The 13,840-nt window shown below is 34.1% G+C and overlaps 1 protein-coding gene across 7 annotated transcripts in view; it reads left to right on the forward strand.

Moving 5' to 3' along the window:
• LOC126925340 (cAMP-specific 3',5'-cyclic phosphodiesterase-like) overlaps positions 1-13,840 on the forward strand; it is a 120,602-nt gene that overhangs the window by 96,824 nt on the left and 9,938 nt on the right. For 6 of the 7 annotated variants that reach the window (XM_050740764.1, XM_050740765.1, XM_050740766.1 and 3 more), the window contains 2 exons: positions 11,300-11,393; positions 12,384-12,613. In XM_050740764.1, coding sequence (XP_050596721.1) covers positions 11,300-11,393; positions 12,384-12,613 — 324 coding nt within the window. Of the gene's footprint in view, positions 1-2,868; positions 3,739-11,299; positions 11,394-12,383; positions 12,614-13,840 lie in introns of those variants that run through there. The other variant, XM_050740770.1, reaches the window with a different exon arrangement.

A 13,840-nucleotide genomic window follows, 5' to 3' on the forward strand; every position in this document is an offset into this window, starting at 1 on the left:
TTTCTTTAGAATTTTCGATTCTACTTTCTGATATCTTTTGATGACCTATCGCGCAGTGATTTTTAGATTTCATCTTAAATCACGAAACATTCACAGTTCTTGCAAACGAGTAAAACAAAATTCGGAGAATTCGTAGCTCAGAATTTCTATTTTTTAAATCTAAAAAGAAACTCGTCGTTCCGGTCAATACGATTTCTTATTTTCAGTTCGGCTTTACGAATACAAAATTTCTCCAATGTAAACGGTGCTTATATTTTAATTCCTCGCAATAAATCTTCGTAGTTCCTTCCCGTAAAAAAAAAAAATACTTCAAATTTATATTCCCGTTATGTTCCCTAACCCTAACCCCGATATACTGCATGTTTCAAATACGTCCAACCACTACTTCTATTTCATCCAAGAGATTAGATGCACTCATTTGCATTTTATATATTCCTTCCGCAAATTTGAAATTTTCTCGAATTTATATAAATATATGTTTGAAATTTAAAGATTTCTTTGAATTTGTCCGCACACTAGTAAAATAAATTACAAAACCGCAGACAGTTAATTGCTATTTTATCAACTTTGAATTTTGGCAGGATTTTTTCGAAAATCAGGATTGAACAAGTTGTACAGCTGGACGTACGTAACTGAATAAACGCGTATTAACATCACGATCGATGCTTCAGTGTTTTGTAACAGCTGCTGTATTGCGATATTCTGTGCCTGAAACAAAATAAAATAAAATATTCCTAGTGTCTGCATCGTGTAACGCAACTTACGAGTTGTTTGATCCTTTTGAAAAAACAACACGTTCCAAGAAATCGAGTACCGTTATCGAGACTTCAACTAGAACTTATTATATTATCATACATACATAGTATTATACGATATATAGAATATATAATACTTTAAGCTTCTTTGAGAATTGTAAACATCGTTGTACAGCCTGAAATGCTAATAACTTTGAGATCGATCCGACTTAAAATAAATAGATAAAGGAGAAAACAATCTTTTTATATCGTAAAATAGCATTATACAAGAGTTATAACATCTACGATCGGTAAAAGTGATAGTTTTTACGGAAATATATCAAAAATGTAAATTAATGTTTCTTGGGATTATTGCATATTTATGAATATTTCAAGGCGATTTCGAAAAATCTTGGGCTGCCTTGGCTACGACTTGTTACCTGAGGCTATGATTTGATTTATAGAGTTGATATTATTTTAGTTATCTGTTTAGGGACATCATAATGTTCCCAGGTATAAAGTGCTGTTTATTCAACTAATTACTGAGTTGAACTGCACCCTCTTGCAATTGAAACTATGACATCCTCGATTTCTGGAATTCTTCTATGCGATTTTTGCAGAATATTTATCATACATTGTACAATTTAATCAAAGCAAATAATTAAATGAAAAAAACTTGTTTGTTTAAATACTTTTATAGTACATTTATGCCTCGTAACAAGACTTGTTATTTATTAGAAATGAAAGAAGAAAGACAATGATCGTCGATAAGCTGGTGAATAATTCAAATTTTCTATAAATTCTGCAGAAAATGAAAAGTTACTGAAACATTTCGAAGTAAACTTGCTACGTAAAATATCTGTAATTTTTGTATAGAGAGAAAGAAATAATATTATAAAACAAATAACCGTTAAACGAAACGGTTTAAGGCTTTTACAAGAATCAAGTACTTGGTAGATGTCCAAATTCGGCCAATAAAGTGCGCGCCCCAGTTGATGCGTTTTATAGAAGGTACGTTCCGGCCACTTAACGGTGCCTCATGATCCTTCAAGCTCGATTACAACGCCTCACGCACAACTCGATTTTAATAGAACAGAATTTAGTACAGTAGATAATTTACATATTGAAAACAGTTACATTTTCTTCGTGTGTAATTATTAGTTGTGACTCATAAGTAATACAATTAGATGAGTCATTAACGGGCAGCCATTCGTCATTACATTCATTATATTAACAAATTTCCCCAATAATACTGTTTCGTTATAATCCACTTACTTGTAAGAATCGTATTTCGTGGTTTCTTTTTATAAATCATCGCGAAATTCCGCATTTTCATGAAAATTCGTATGTTTTCTTTTTTTCAATTCTATAGCGCCAGGTATCGTACGGATAAATATTTTACATAGTTTTTCACGTCACGTGCGTTCCGTGAAACTTTGCATTTTCGTATTTCCTATAAATGCGCATGAGAATCCCCTGTCTATTCGTCACATTGGCCGCTTAAAATCTTCGAGTTTATCAATACCATTAGCAACAACGGTGTCTCTCAGATGATAAGGCTAATAAAATTTCAAAATGTATGACGCATAGTATATTCGTAAAGAGCTGCAAATGCACGAATACTTTGGTGAGTCAGAGAGTAGCATGTAAATTATTGTGCAAGACAATCTGAATGATAAAACCCTTTTCTGTGATCACGATTCATAATACTCAAGCATCTTCTATCAGCGATCTTTATATTACAAAGTTTTCTTCTTTCATTCGTTACGAACGTATAATTTACCTTTTACAATTTACTTTTATATCGTGCAAATTCTGTTTAATTCGATCCAAACTCATTTGATGTTTGATTAAGACTCGGTCTTTGGGAAATGGAAACTAAAAGTGGCCACGAACGTTGATCATAAAAATACGAACCGGCATAACAATTTACAGTCTACTCATAATACACAGAATCTAAGCATTCCTCTCACCAAACTTCAACTATAACTCGTAACTTCCGTCGGAGCGATTCACAGGTCGTGTTTCTCCCCACTATGGCGCGCAACAAACGCAGAACTTTGGCCCAGATAAATAGCTGGCAGCCGGGAATCAGGCACGTAGACCACGCTTTGCAGTCGAGCGACGTTCACGCTACTCGTAAACGTGCTCCGAGGCGCAGTGTAATCGAAACGCTATTCTGTATTCCTTACGTTTGAACATAGAACACGTGCTAGTCGCGACAGTTCGCGTTATCCATAAAAGATCGTGAATATTTCTCGCAAATTTCGTGAAACATAATTTCCACGCTATCGACGGAAGCACGTGCTTATTCTGATTATAAAGTTTTGGTGAAAGACAATTTTAAATAGAACTTTGACAAGTTTCGTAGAAAGATTAGAAAGAAGGTGACTGACCAAGCTGAATTTTGGCTTGCGAAACGCTGCTTCGAAGAAAATTCGTCCAGAAGTGCATACAACGGTTGGTTGTGATCGACCAAATTGAACTTTGGCCTGTGGAAAATTGCTCTAAAATTTCCTTGGAAATTTGACGGAAATTTGACCTCATCGGAAAGTGCGTAAGATAATCGTGATCGACGAGGTTGAACTTTGTCTTGTGACCAATTTTTGTCTGGTGCTATTTTCAAGACATCTAAAGACTGTTTTAATTAAACGTATTTTAAAATAATTGTTCGTTGAACAAGAAGACTTTGTAGTGTAACAATCGGTGAAAGAAGTATTATAGAAAGCGTGATACTTTCGTAAGAAGAATAAAGAAGAGACGAAAGTGAAAGGATTATCACGAGGCAACCAAAGAAGTATTAGAGTACCTGAATTTCGGTTAGGGAGATCGTATCGAGTTGGGTAAATCGTTGTCAGAGAAGGTAGAAGCTATAAAAAAGAAGATGGTTCAACAAACGAACACTGAGTTTGCAGTTGGAAACGTGGACGAGTACGTCAGGTATTTTAATTACCTGAGAGCCCTGGCAGATATTACAGCCATGGCTAGCATCATAGCCGTTCAGGTAATTTCATATTTTAGAAAATTTAAGCAGAGCCAGCAATATAACTATGGAAATAATTTGCTAGAAATTAAACAGGATTTTTAATTGGCCACGAAAATTGTGGTCCTTTAAGTCGTACAATTTTATGGTAGAATCTTATTATAAAATTATTGAATTTAATGTATATTTTCTATTATTATAGCGTCATATTATAGTACTTTACTATAGATTCCTGTTTGTGCTATAATAAAATCGTACCACAGAAAATTTGGAGATTTTGAACTCAGCTTGGGCGTCTGATATTGTTATGAGAATGATTCGATTGAAATTATGAATATTTCAAATGATTTATCATTGATATTCCGTAAGAGACAATAAAATGAAGATTCGAGGTGTAAAGTCTTTAGATCGCTCTTAATTGAACATGTTTACCGAAAGATGATTTAACGATTAGACTGTTGTTGAAGGTTTTGTATTATCACATCAATTATATTGCGATAAGATAAACATTTTTGGTTGTAAGTTTAAGCAGACTTTTGATATCCATTACATGATAATTTAATTAAAGATTCCACTCGTTTTTCGTTTATTCTCTGAAACTTCTGTAAAAAAACGATGAAATGAAAATTCTAGGTAATTTGAAGCATTTGCGAGATGATAATTTTGTAGTATTTCGATATAATTTCTAATTATTTTCGACCACTCTACGATAAATAATAAACTGGTTAGTTCAAACGATCAATTTTTTCTCAATGCACAGCTATGATTAGCGGTAATTATAATACTGATAATTGAGTGTCCAAATAATTTCATGAACAATTCTATATATTTATAATATATCTAAATAAATATTTGGCAATTCGAACTGAAACGTGATTTATCATCTCGATATTGTTCGAATTACATTCATTCTTCCAGAATTACCTTCGTTCTTTGACTATCTTTAAATCATATCTGACAGATGAAAAGAAAGAAAATTTATCACGCCGAGGTTCTTATTCGACAATAATTCATAGATATAGTAGCAGCTCGTTATAGTAGCAACTTTTGTCTGATTTTGATCGATGAGATCAAAGAGTTGTAGATATATCACAGTCAATTAGGTTCATTTCTTAACTTTCTAAAAGAATACTATGAGCACTCCTGATTACGAAACCTTGTTTCGGTGGGACTTTGATTCCATAAGCGTCGGTCAGCTTTAATTTCTAGATAAAATGGTATATTAGATACATCGTTTAATTCTCGTATAAGAACAATTAGAATGATCGTTGATATAAATAAAATTGGCTTTAAAGTTTCTAAAAAGTTTGTTAATAAAAATTTAATCACGAAAGGATGATAATTCCCATTGACGGAATAATTCTCCATAAAATACAATTTTTATCTCGATTTAATTCGTATTCGTACGGCACGCTGATACACTGGTATCGACTCTTTTATTGGCCAACGTGTTGTTAGTCGTACGTGATCGGACCCTTCGTAGAAGTAATTGAAATTTCTCTAAAGAATTTTAATACGAAGTACGTTAACGAAAAATATGTTCATTTTAGTAAAATGAATTTGTTATAGATGTATATAATCTATATCACTATTCACAAATAGGGATATGCTTCCTATTATCCATATTAGGTATGCTTTTATTGCTATTATACATATGGTAACAAGTATATGTATACTAAATCTAAAGGATTAATTGTTAATTCAACACAAATTTTATAACAGTGATCGATGGTATTATAATATTTATTATTTATTAGAAGCATAAGGGTATTTACTTCTTATTGGAAAAATTAGAAATTTTTTATTGGAATGAGAAATTTTGATTTTAAATCATTCTTTAATAAATTCACAATAAAGATTTGACTCGACTCGAAAATATTAGAATGGGAAGTACTTTCTATATTATTTTCAACGAAGAATATTCCATGGCTGTTTGTGGAAATTTTTAGAATCAAGAATCAGCGAAAGTATGGGGATTAATATTCGCGATACAGAGGGTATCACGCCACTGTGTGGATTTAGGAATCTCCGAAATCTCGAACCTCGTGGCATATGTCGATGCGTGGGGATTAATGTCTCGTTTTAACGATCGATATCTGGACGAGTCTCAAGGCTCTTCAATGCCGCGGAACCAGGGCAAGGTGGCGAGAAAAATGTCGATCCATCGACGTCGTCGCCTCTTCCGCGACTTCTAACCCCAAGCAATTCATGCTACCCTTTTCTTCGTACGTCTAATTGTGAAATCTTATCATTCTCTGCTAGAATCTTTACCTTAACTGCTGATGATGTTTTAGAAAGATCCAATTAAAGTTCCAAGATTTAAGGACTTGATAAAGTAATAGGTATCCTAACTATAATAAATCTACTAAATATAGAAACGTAGAAAAATGTTCTCAGAAATTGTTGGCATAAATGTTTCCGTTATTTGTTCATTTTTAATAATTCCTTCCAAAAAAACTATCAAACGAAACCAACTTCTCTTGCAGAGATTAATATCCAAAGCTAACATAAAGGTAATAAATAAAGAATTGCGATAAATACTTTCAATCGTATCTCCTGGAAAAGTATTTGAATTTTACTCTAAAATTGCAATAACGCATGTACGATTAACGAATATAATAATTGAAACGAATAGTTACGAGTTTTAAAGCGGCGCTTATTGAGATCCAATAATCCCTGTTTTAAATGTCCATTTAAATGTGCCATCGCATATGCTGCGCATTTAATAAAAAAGCTCTCGAACAAAAGTATACTGGGAGAAGAAACGTCTGAATGAGACAGCCGTTCTTCAACGAAGGATCCGAAAAACGATGAATAACGATCTTCCGCTTGACGTCACAAATTTGCGTACAAAGGGAACCAGGCAAGCGAAACTCGGCTGAGAAACGATGAAGCAGCAACCACGTATCGTCGAATCGGTAGTAAAATATCGACAATCGTATTCCTTTTAATGGAACGAGTCACATGGTCGATGAAACTTTCTGCGAAGCCAGAATCAATCGATTTATCTTCATCTACGTGCTGGTTGAATCTTGTTTTCCTACCAGATAGGTATCAGTCAGCGTTTTATCTATCTTATGCCAGTATTTACAAAAATACATCGCAACGGATTAGACTTTTTTATCGGCCATTCGAGCATTATCGCCCTAACTCGACCGGCAAACGCGTAATTTTTCTACGAAACGGGGGTCGCAGGAGAGAATGACTTTTGATTGGAGTATAAAGCAAGGAAATCGGCGCACTCCAGACGGATTTCAAGATACCGAGTAAAAATAACGTGGTCACGAGGAGATGATCGATCGATTCGGACTAAGATCGCTTTGTTTCTCCTTTTTTGAAGCTTCGTGTCTTTGTTCTATCAGAAGGAATTTCGTAGAGTGGTGCTAGTTGGGTTTAGTTGGGATTTTCTAAAAAAGTTTGGATTATTTTCAGGCCAATATGGGATATTATCGTTTTATCGAGAAATACGATGTTGAGCAGGTTAGTTTCGTTAGGAACATTCGTCAAGTGGAATTACATATAAATTTTTAGAGAAGTCAGTGTCAAGAAGAAAGCTTAATTTCATGGAATGTATTATAGAAACGAAATGAGGATCAAGTGATCTACTTGACAAAACGTTTACCAAAATTGTTCTTCTTGGCATATCTGGAGGAAGAAAAATTAAAAAAAAAAAAGAAAAAAGAAAGGAAACGTTTAAGAACATGACTGATAAGTGTTATCAATCGACTTACAGGATATTTAAGGTAGATGTGTCATGGGTCGTGTAATCAGAACATTTAATTAATTTTTAATACTTCATAAGTAGCTAATAAATAATAAAAGAAGAATGCTTGTTTGAAATCCAAATATGATGAACTCATATTTATTTTTATTTCGCAATAATACCTAAAATTCAACAATTTTCTTGATACATTAATACTTTTAACGATCCTTGTTTTTGTAACCGAAATATTCTTTTAGCTAGTCAAGTATCAGATAAATGAAATAATTTTCACGGGATAAAACTTTAACGTTATATTTTAAATAGAAATATTCTATTTTTGATCATTCGAAGGAAATATATTTCGAGATCGATCTTACATCGAGTACTCGATCCTTTAAGCTCATTTATTATTTATATTGTCCAAATTTAATTATCATAGATTGTCAAAAATTTCTTAAATTCTTAGGTATGAATCGATTATCTTCTTGGCATTAATATTAAATCCACGTATCGTGATTATCTTTTATAAATAGATCGAGAAATGGCGAAAATCTTGTATCGATATTGCGTGATATTTTTCTTCTTAATTCCACAAATCGTTCATGAAATGAAATCATAGAATTCGAATAAGATTTTATTAGAAAAATTTAATTAATCGCACAATTTTACGCAATTTAGCCGCATTATCAACTTAACAATTTATAATCGATTGCAGAGAAATCACACGAATCTCCTCCTACATCTTATACTTCACTCAGCTAAAAAGTCCGCTGGATTCTCTTAAATCTTCGTTGACGCACAATAAAGATAATTATTAGAGTAAATTTCTCACAAATTACACGGCTTAGTACTTTTCCAATGACTCAATCTTAGAAGTTTCCGATCTTTAGCAATCGTTCGATTTTAGATAGGACAAAGTGTTGTCACCTGAAAGATAAGAAATCCCCCGTGGGAATTTACCAGGAAAATCGAAGAAACAGCAATGAAATAGCCACGGTTGGAACACGTCACGATAAATAGGCGTTTTAACGCCTTGCGACTTAACTAAACAATTATCTCTGAGAACGGATTTCATTCAGAAATTATGTCACTGATTAAATATATCGTAGATGTTTTATTTATATTTTGGAATATACATCATAATATTTTCAAATATTTTTAGATACATCTCTTATAAAATGAACATATTTAGCCTGACTATTTTAATTAAGTATTTAGGTGCATATAGCTAAGTATGTTCCCTGGTTCCAGTATTTATGAAACGCTATAGTTAAAAACAGAGGAAAAGTGTTTCACAGCTCCTTCGATTAACCATTTATACTGTTCTATAGTTGAAAAACAGATTCTACATATTCAATAAATATTAACAATTTAAAAAATTCATTAAATTAAAATAAAATTAAAAGGATGCTTTAAATCTTAGTTTTAGAAATATTAACTTTGAGACAGAAATGAAGGAATATTGAAAATACTACATATATACTACTTTTTACCCTAAACGTGGATAGTTTCCAATTCAATTTTCTTTACACTGAACCTGAAATATTCAATTGTTACGCATTCCTCACCTATCTCAACATTACATAACGACAAAAACAAATGACGCGGCCAGCGTTTCGAGAAAATAAATGGGAAATAAATTATCGCGAAGTTTCGAAAAATTCACACGATAATATATCGGTGACGTAGCTTGTCAACGGATATCGCGAATCGATGAACTCGATTATGAACTTTATCGGGCAATTACAGAGCCCGACATATGGCCAACAGATTATCCGCGCGAGATTAATCCCAGCAACGATAATCGATAATCTTATCTGTGATTTAACCAACGATTTAACTAAACGTTATAATTATTATTAATTGCATAATACGTTATGCGATTAGCTTATCTATGTAAAACTAAACAGTGGTATGTTTAAATTGATATTTCTGTTGTCTTCGATTGAGATATTCGTGATATTATTCTTCTTGGTATATTCGATGTAATTGAGTTACTAATTGTTAAGTTCCATAGTTCTGCGATATTTCTTTTTTCGCTGGCATTTGAGCCTAGTTTATTTATAATTATTACGGTGTCGTTGATGAACGAGGAATAGTCGTCTTCTTTTTGGAAACCGGTATTAACAGATGTGTGCTTTTTTATGATGGATACATAGGCAGCCAAGTATGAGAGAAAGGTCGTTCGATAATTTATTCTGCGTAGTTAATGCTCAATGACCTAATTAACTTCTGAGGAAGTTTCCTTCCATCGATTAGTTCAGCTTTTTCAGAGACTATAGGAAATTAAGTTCTCGAAATTTAGAATTACTAGCTTTACCATGAATCAAAATTGAAAGATTAAATCGAACATTGCAAAAAAAAAAAAAAAAAAAAAAAAAAAAAAATGAAAGCAAATCGAATGAACTTCACCGAATCGAAACAAAGCAAAATTCCTCCAGGTCAAATCCAACTATGTCCCGACAATAAAATCAAAGTAAATCGAGCCAAGCCAAACAAAAAAGATCTTCATACGTCAAATTAAATCAAAATCATCAAATGACACAAGTTGGAACAATGAAAAAGTCCCCTCAAACCTAATCAAACCGACCGTAACTTCTTCAAACTAAAAGACAATTATTTGTATTAAAGTTTATGAAAGAAACTATTTCAAATGAGAAAATTAGAAAAGCACGCATTATAGTAATGTCGAGATTTATGAAAGAAACTCCAAAGAAATTCTTTCAAACCCGATCAAACCGACGTAACTTCCTGCAACTCTGAAACAAGCATTCGCTTAATGAACGCACGATATATCACATGCAGTACCATAAAAAATGTTATACTTATCTCTGTATAAATCTTCAGAAGGCTCAAATATCCTCTGAAAACAACGTTCCCTTACGATATCTCTTCTCGCAAAGAAACTCATTCACCGATCACGCTATCACACGACGAGCACGCGATAGCTGGAAAAGCCAGTAAACAAAATCGTACAAATCCTTCCAAGGTGCATCTTGTTTCTCGAAACAGACGACTCGATAACAGGTCAGTCCACCTATCTCTCCATTCTTCGTCACATTTGCATCAACAAGAATCATAATCGTCGTAATCATTCAAACGGATGAGAAGACAATCTTCTGGCAAGTCGCAATAAAGCTCAGACGAACTGATAACGTACGTCGTGACACAAACAACGATGCAATTCATCTTTTTGAGAATGCTGTGTCGTTTGCAACTGATTCTACCATAGGGTGGTACATGCACACGTCGCTTATCTCTGTCGAAATTTCATTCGAGACACGCAAATATTATAAATTTCGCGAGATAAGGGATGGTTTCAGGCAATCGGGATGGAGGATGTTGGTTTTGTTGGCTTTGTTCGATTAATTTTCGATCGGCTACGCTTTTTCTACGTTGCCAGAGACATTCTTTGGCTTATCGGCGAAAATTTATGATTTTCTTCACGAATGGACTGAAATCGATTGCGAAAATCGTATGAAAGGGATATATAATGTAAAACGTGGATATTATGTAAAAAAGAAATGTACACAATCTTTGAAATATTTTAACGTTAAGTGTCTTTTTAGAGGAAATTTCATTTAAGAGGATTTTAGAGGAAATCTAGGAACAATTCGTTCCTTAACACACGTTGTTAGAAAATCGCTGTGAATTTTTAATTTATGCGAATCGTCCTGAATTTCAAATGTTCCCTTTATCATGAATTTTACATTTCTCTGAATTCTGTTTAACCAAGAAAATTTCTGACGGTTTTGTATTAACAAATCGGTGAAAAATTTGATGAAATATCGATATAAATAACGTAATAAATATTGTATCGAACAATTATTTGGTGAAAAGGGCAGCTGACTAAATATTACTGTATTTTTCTGATTACAGTTTAAACGAATGTTAAACAAGGAACTGTCACATTTCTCAGAATCGTCCAAATCCGGTAACCAGATATCGGAATATATCTGCAACACCTTCCTCGGTAAGTTGAAAGTTAAAATCCACCTTTGCAAACCTCATAACTTCATTTTCATAAACTTACATCTTTAACGAGACTCTTTACGATGATTAAAAGAGGTGGAAGGAATTGTATTCTTTGTCTGCAAAGAAATACGAAACGGTCGTGAAACTATAAGAAAAAGATAATTCGCGATTTTATCGAGGTCGACGCCAGGAGCAGATTTACCAGGGACAATGAGAGCAACGTAGGCTCTTACGCATTAAGAGCCCTTGAAACACCGTAAACGCGCGCATGTTTCACGATCATTCATCCCGTTAACGCTCTCTTTGTCTCTGCTTGCTCGTCAAACGAGGAATCGGAATTTTTAATTACTCAAACTGCCTTACACGTCGATGCAAACGCGACTTACACCCTTTTTCTCGTCGCAATTTAGAAAATCCAGCTCTATTTACGAATTAATTGGTAAATTATAAAATGTTAGTCATTTTTTAATTTACCAATTTATCCGCACACGATAGTTTCTCAGGATTCAGAATTACGCGTTGCTTCGTATCAAAGACTCTTCCTATTTCTCACACAACTTTCCAAGTCACGCGAAACCACCGGAAACTTCTTCCAACTAAATCGAACCAAGTTATCAAAATTAGATTAAACCAAGTCCTTCGGCCAAATAGAATCAAATCGAACTGAATCGTAGCAATAGAAGGCAGCAGATCAAATCAGATCCAAGCAGTACCACATCTTCCAAAGCGTATAAATCGAATAATGAAGAACCTTGCAAAGCGAATCAAACAAGCGTCGCTTTAAACTTTAACAAATCTGATAAAACGCCAACAGATTTCTGTATACTATTTACCTCTCTATACTATCTTTTATTCTTGATAAATCTTCTATACTTTATTATATGCTACTTGCATAATACGTGCTATATATCTCAATTTTTCATATATTCTTACTACGTTATCCCATATATAATTGTTACAATAATAAAATAATAAAATGTTATAATAGATAAACAACAAGATGTAGATATACCGTCTCTACCAACCGACGAGGACTCGTCAGCTACCGGAGGTGCAGATAAAAAGGAGGCGAAGAAGAAGGACCGCGTGCAAAAAGGCCCAGCTTCCATGTCACACATAAGCGGCGTAAAACGACCCCTCACACACACGAACAGCTTCACCGGGGAACGTGTGCCGCTTCATGGTGTCGAGACACCTCACGAAGAAGAACTCGGCGAGGTAAGAAAGTTGTCTTGTTTTGCGATTATGCATTATCCCGACGAACCAGGAAATAGTCGAACGAGACGTGTTTTAATCGAGAGTTCGCTTGTTCAAAATCAAATTCACTCGTTTAGGATTAATCTGCAGGAAGATTAGCTAAAATCTACACAATGTTTCCGCGTGCTTGGCGTCATTCTTTTTAAAATCTCACCGTATCCCACGGGAAAGTGTTCGATTTTCAACTATATTTATTTCTAAAAGATTATCGATCCTCGATGATGCGAAATTGGCAACGTTTAGTTTGAAGATGCGAATTTAGAAAGAAAGATGGCTTTATTTCTATCGAGTATGTTTTACTTCTCGTTGTTGTTTCGTAGTGTTTTTCAATGACTTTTTTAACATCGAGTAGTATAATTAGTATGTGGCGAGGAAGTTTCCTGCAAAGTAATTATTAATCTAAAGTGGAACTATGGCTCGGTACTAATCGATAATTGTACACTGTAAGAGTTGTTCCATGGATTTGCAAAATAGAGGATCCTTATTGCGTTCAAATAACAAGTCACGAAGTAGCGTTTTTTAATTTCATCTCGTTCAGCCTTTCTCCAAGCTCTGGCAGCTTCTAGCTCGCTTATAGTTAGCCGTATGAGAAATTTATTCAGTAAAGGAAAGTTATCTCTTCTGTTATACGTTTGTTACGTCATTTTTCTTGCAAGTTGACCGCCGTGGGCCAACTAGTTAACCATAAAAATCGCAAATAGAAAATGAAGAGAACGCCGCGTTACCAGTTATCGTGAAATATGGCTTACGATATTCACAGTAATGGAAAAATCGTAGCTATCGAGAAAAGCAAACGCTTTTATTTTAATTGATGAAGCGAAATGACAGTCGATGAGACAAGATCTCAGAATTTCCTGGTAATCTCCTCACGTTTGCACTTGTCCAGTGAATCATCCAAGTCATTGATAACTATCTGTACTGTTAAGTAACCACTTGGCCGATATGATTCAGGTGGAATTGCATAAGTGGTTCCCAGAACGCGAAACAAGAGTCGCGAAAGCGAAATTAATTAACGGTACCCTACACTTTCTACTCATCCGGAAGACCTCGATTACGAATTCAGTGTCCCTTGTCCAAGTGTCGCGTTCGAACAAAACACTTGCACAACCGGTTTCAAAGTCTAATTGCAAGAGTTGGAAGTCGCATGAGAAACTTCCTGTAAACCAAGTGTCTGGTCGAATATCATAA

The sequence above is a fragment of the Bombus affinis genome, chromosome 16, assembly GCF_024516045.1.
Source record: "Bombus affinis isolate iyBomAffi1 chromosome 16, iyBomAffi1.2, whole genome shotgun sequence".
Taxonomy (NCBI): Eukaryota; Metazoa; Arthropoda; class Insecta; order Hymenoptera; family Apidae; genus Bombus; species Bombus affinis.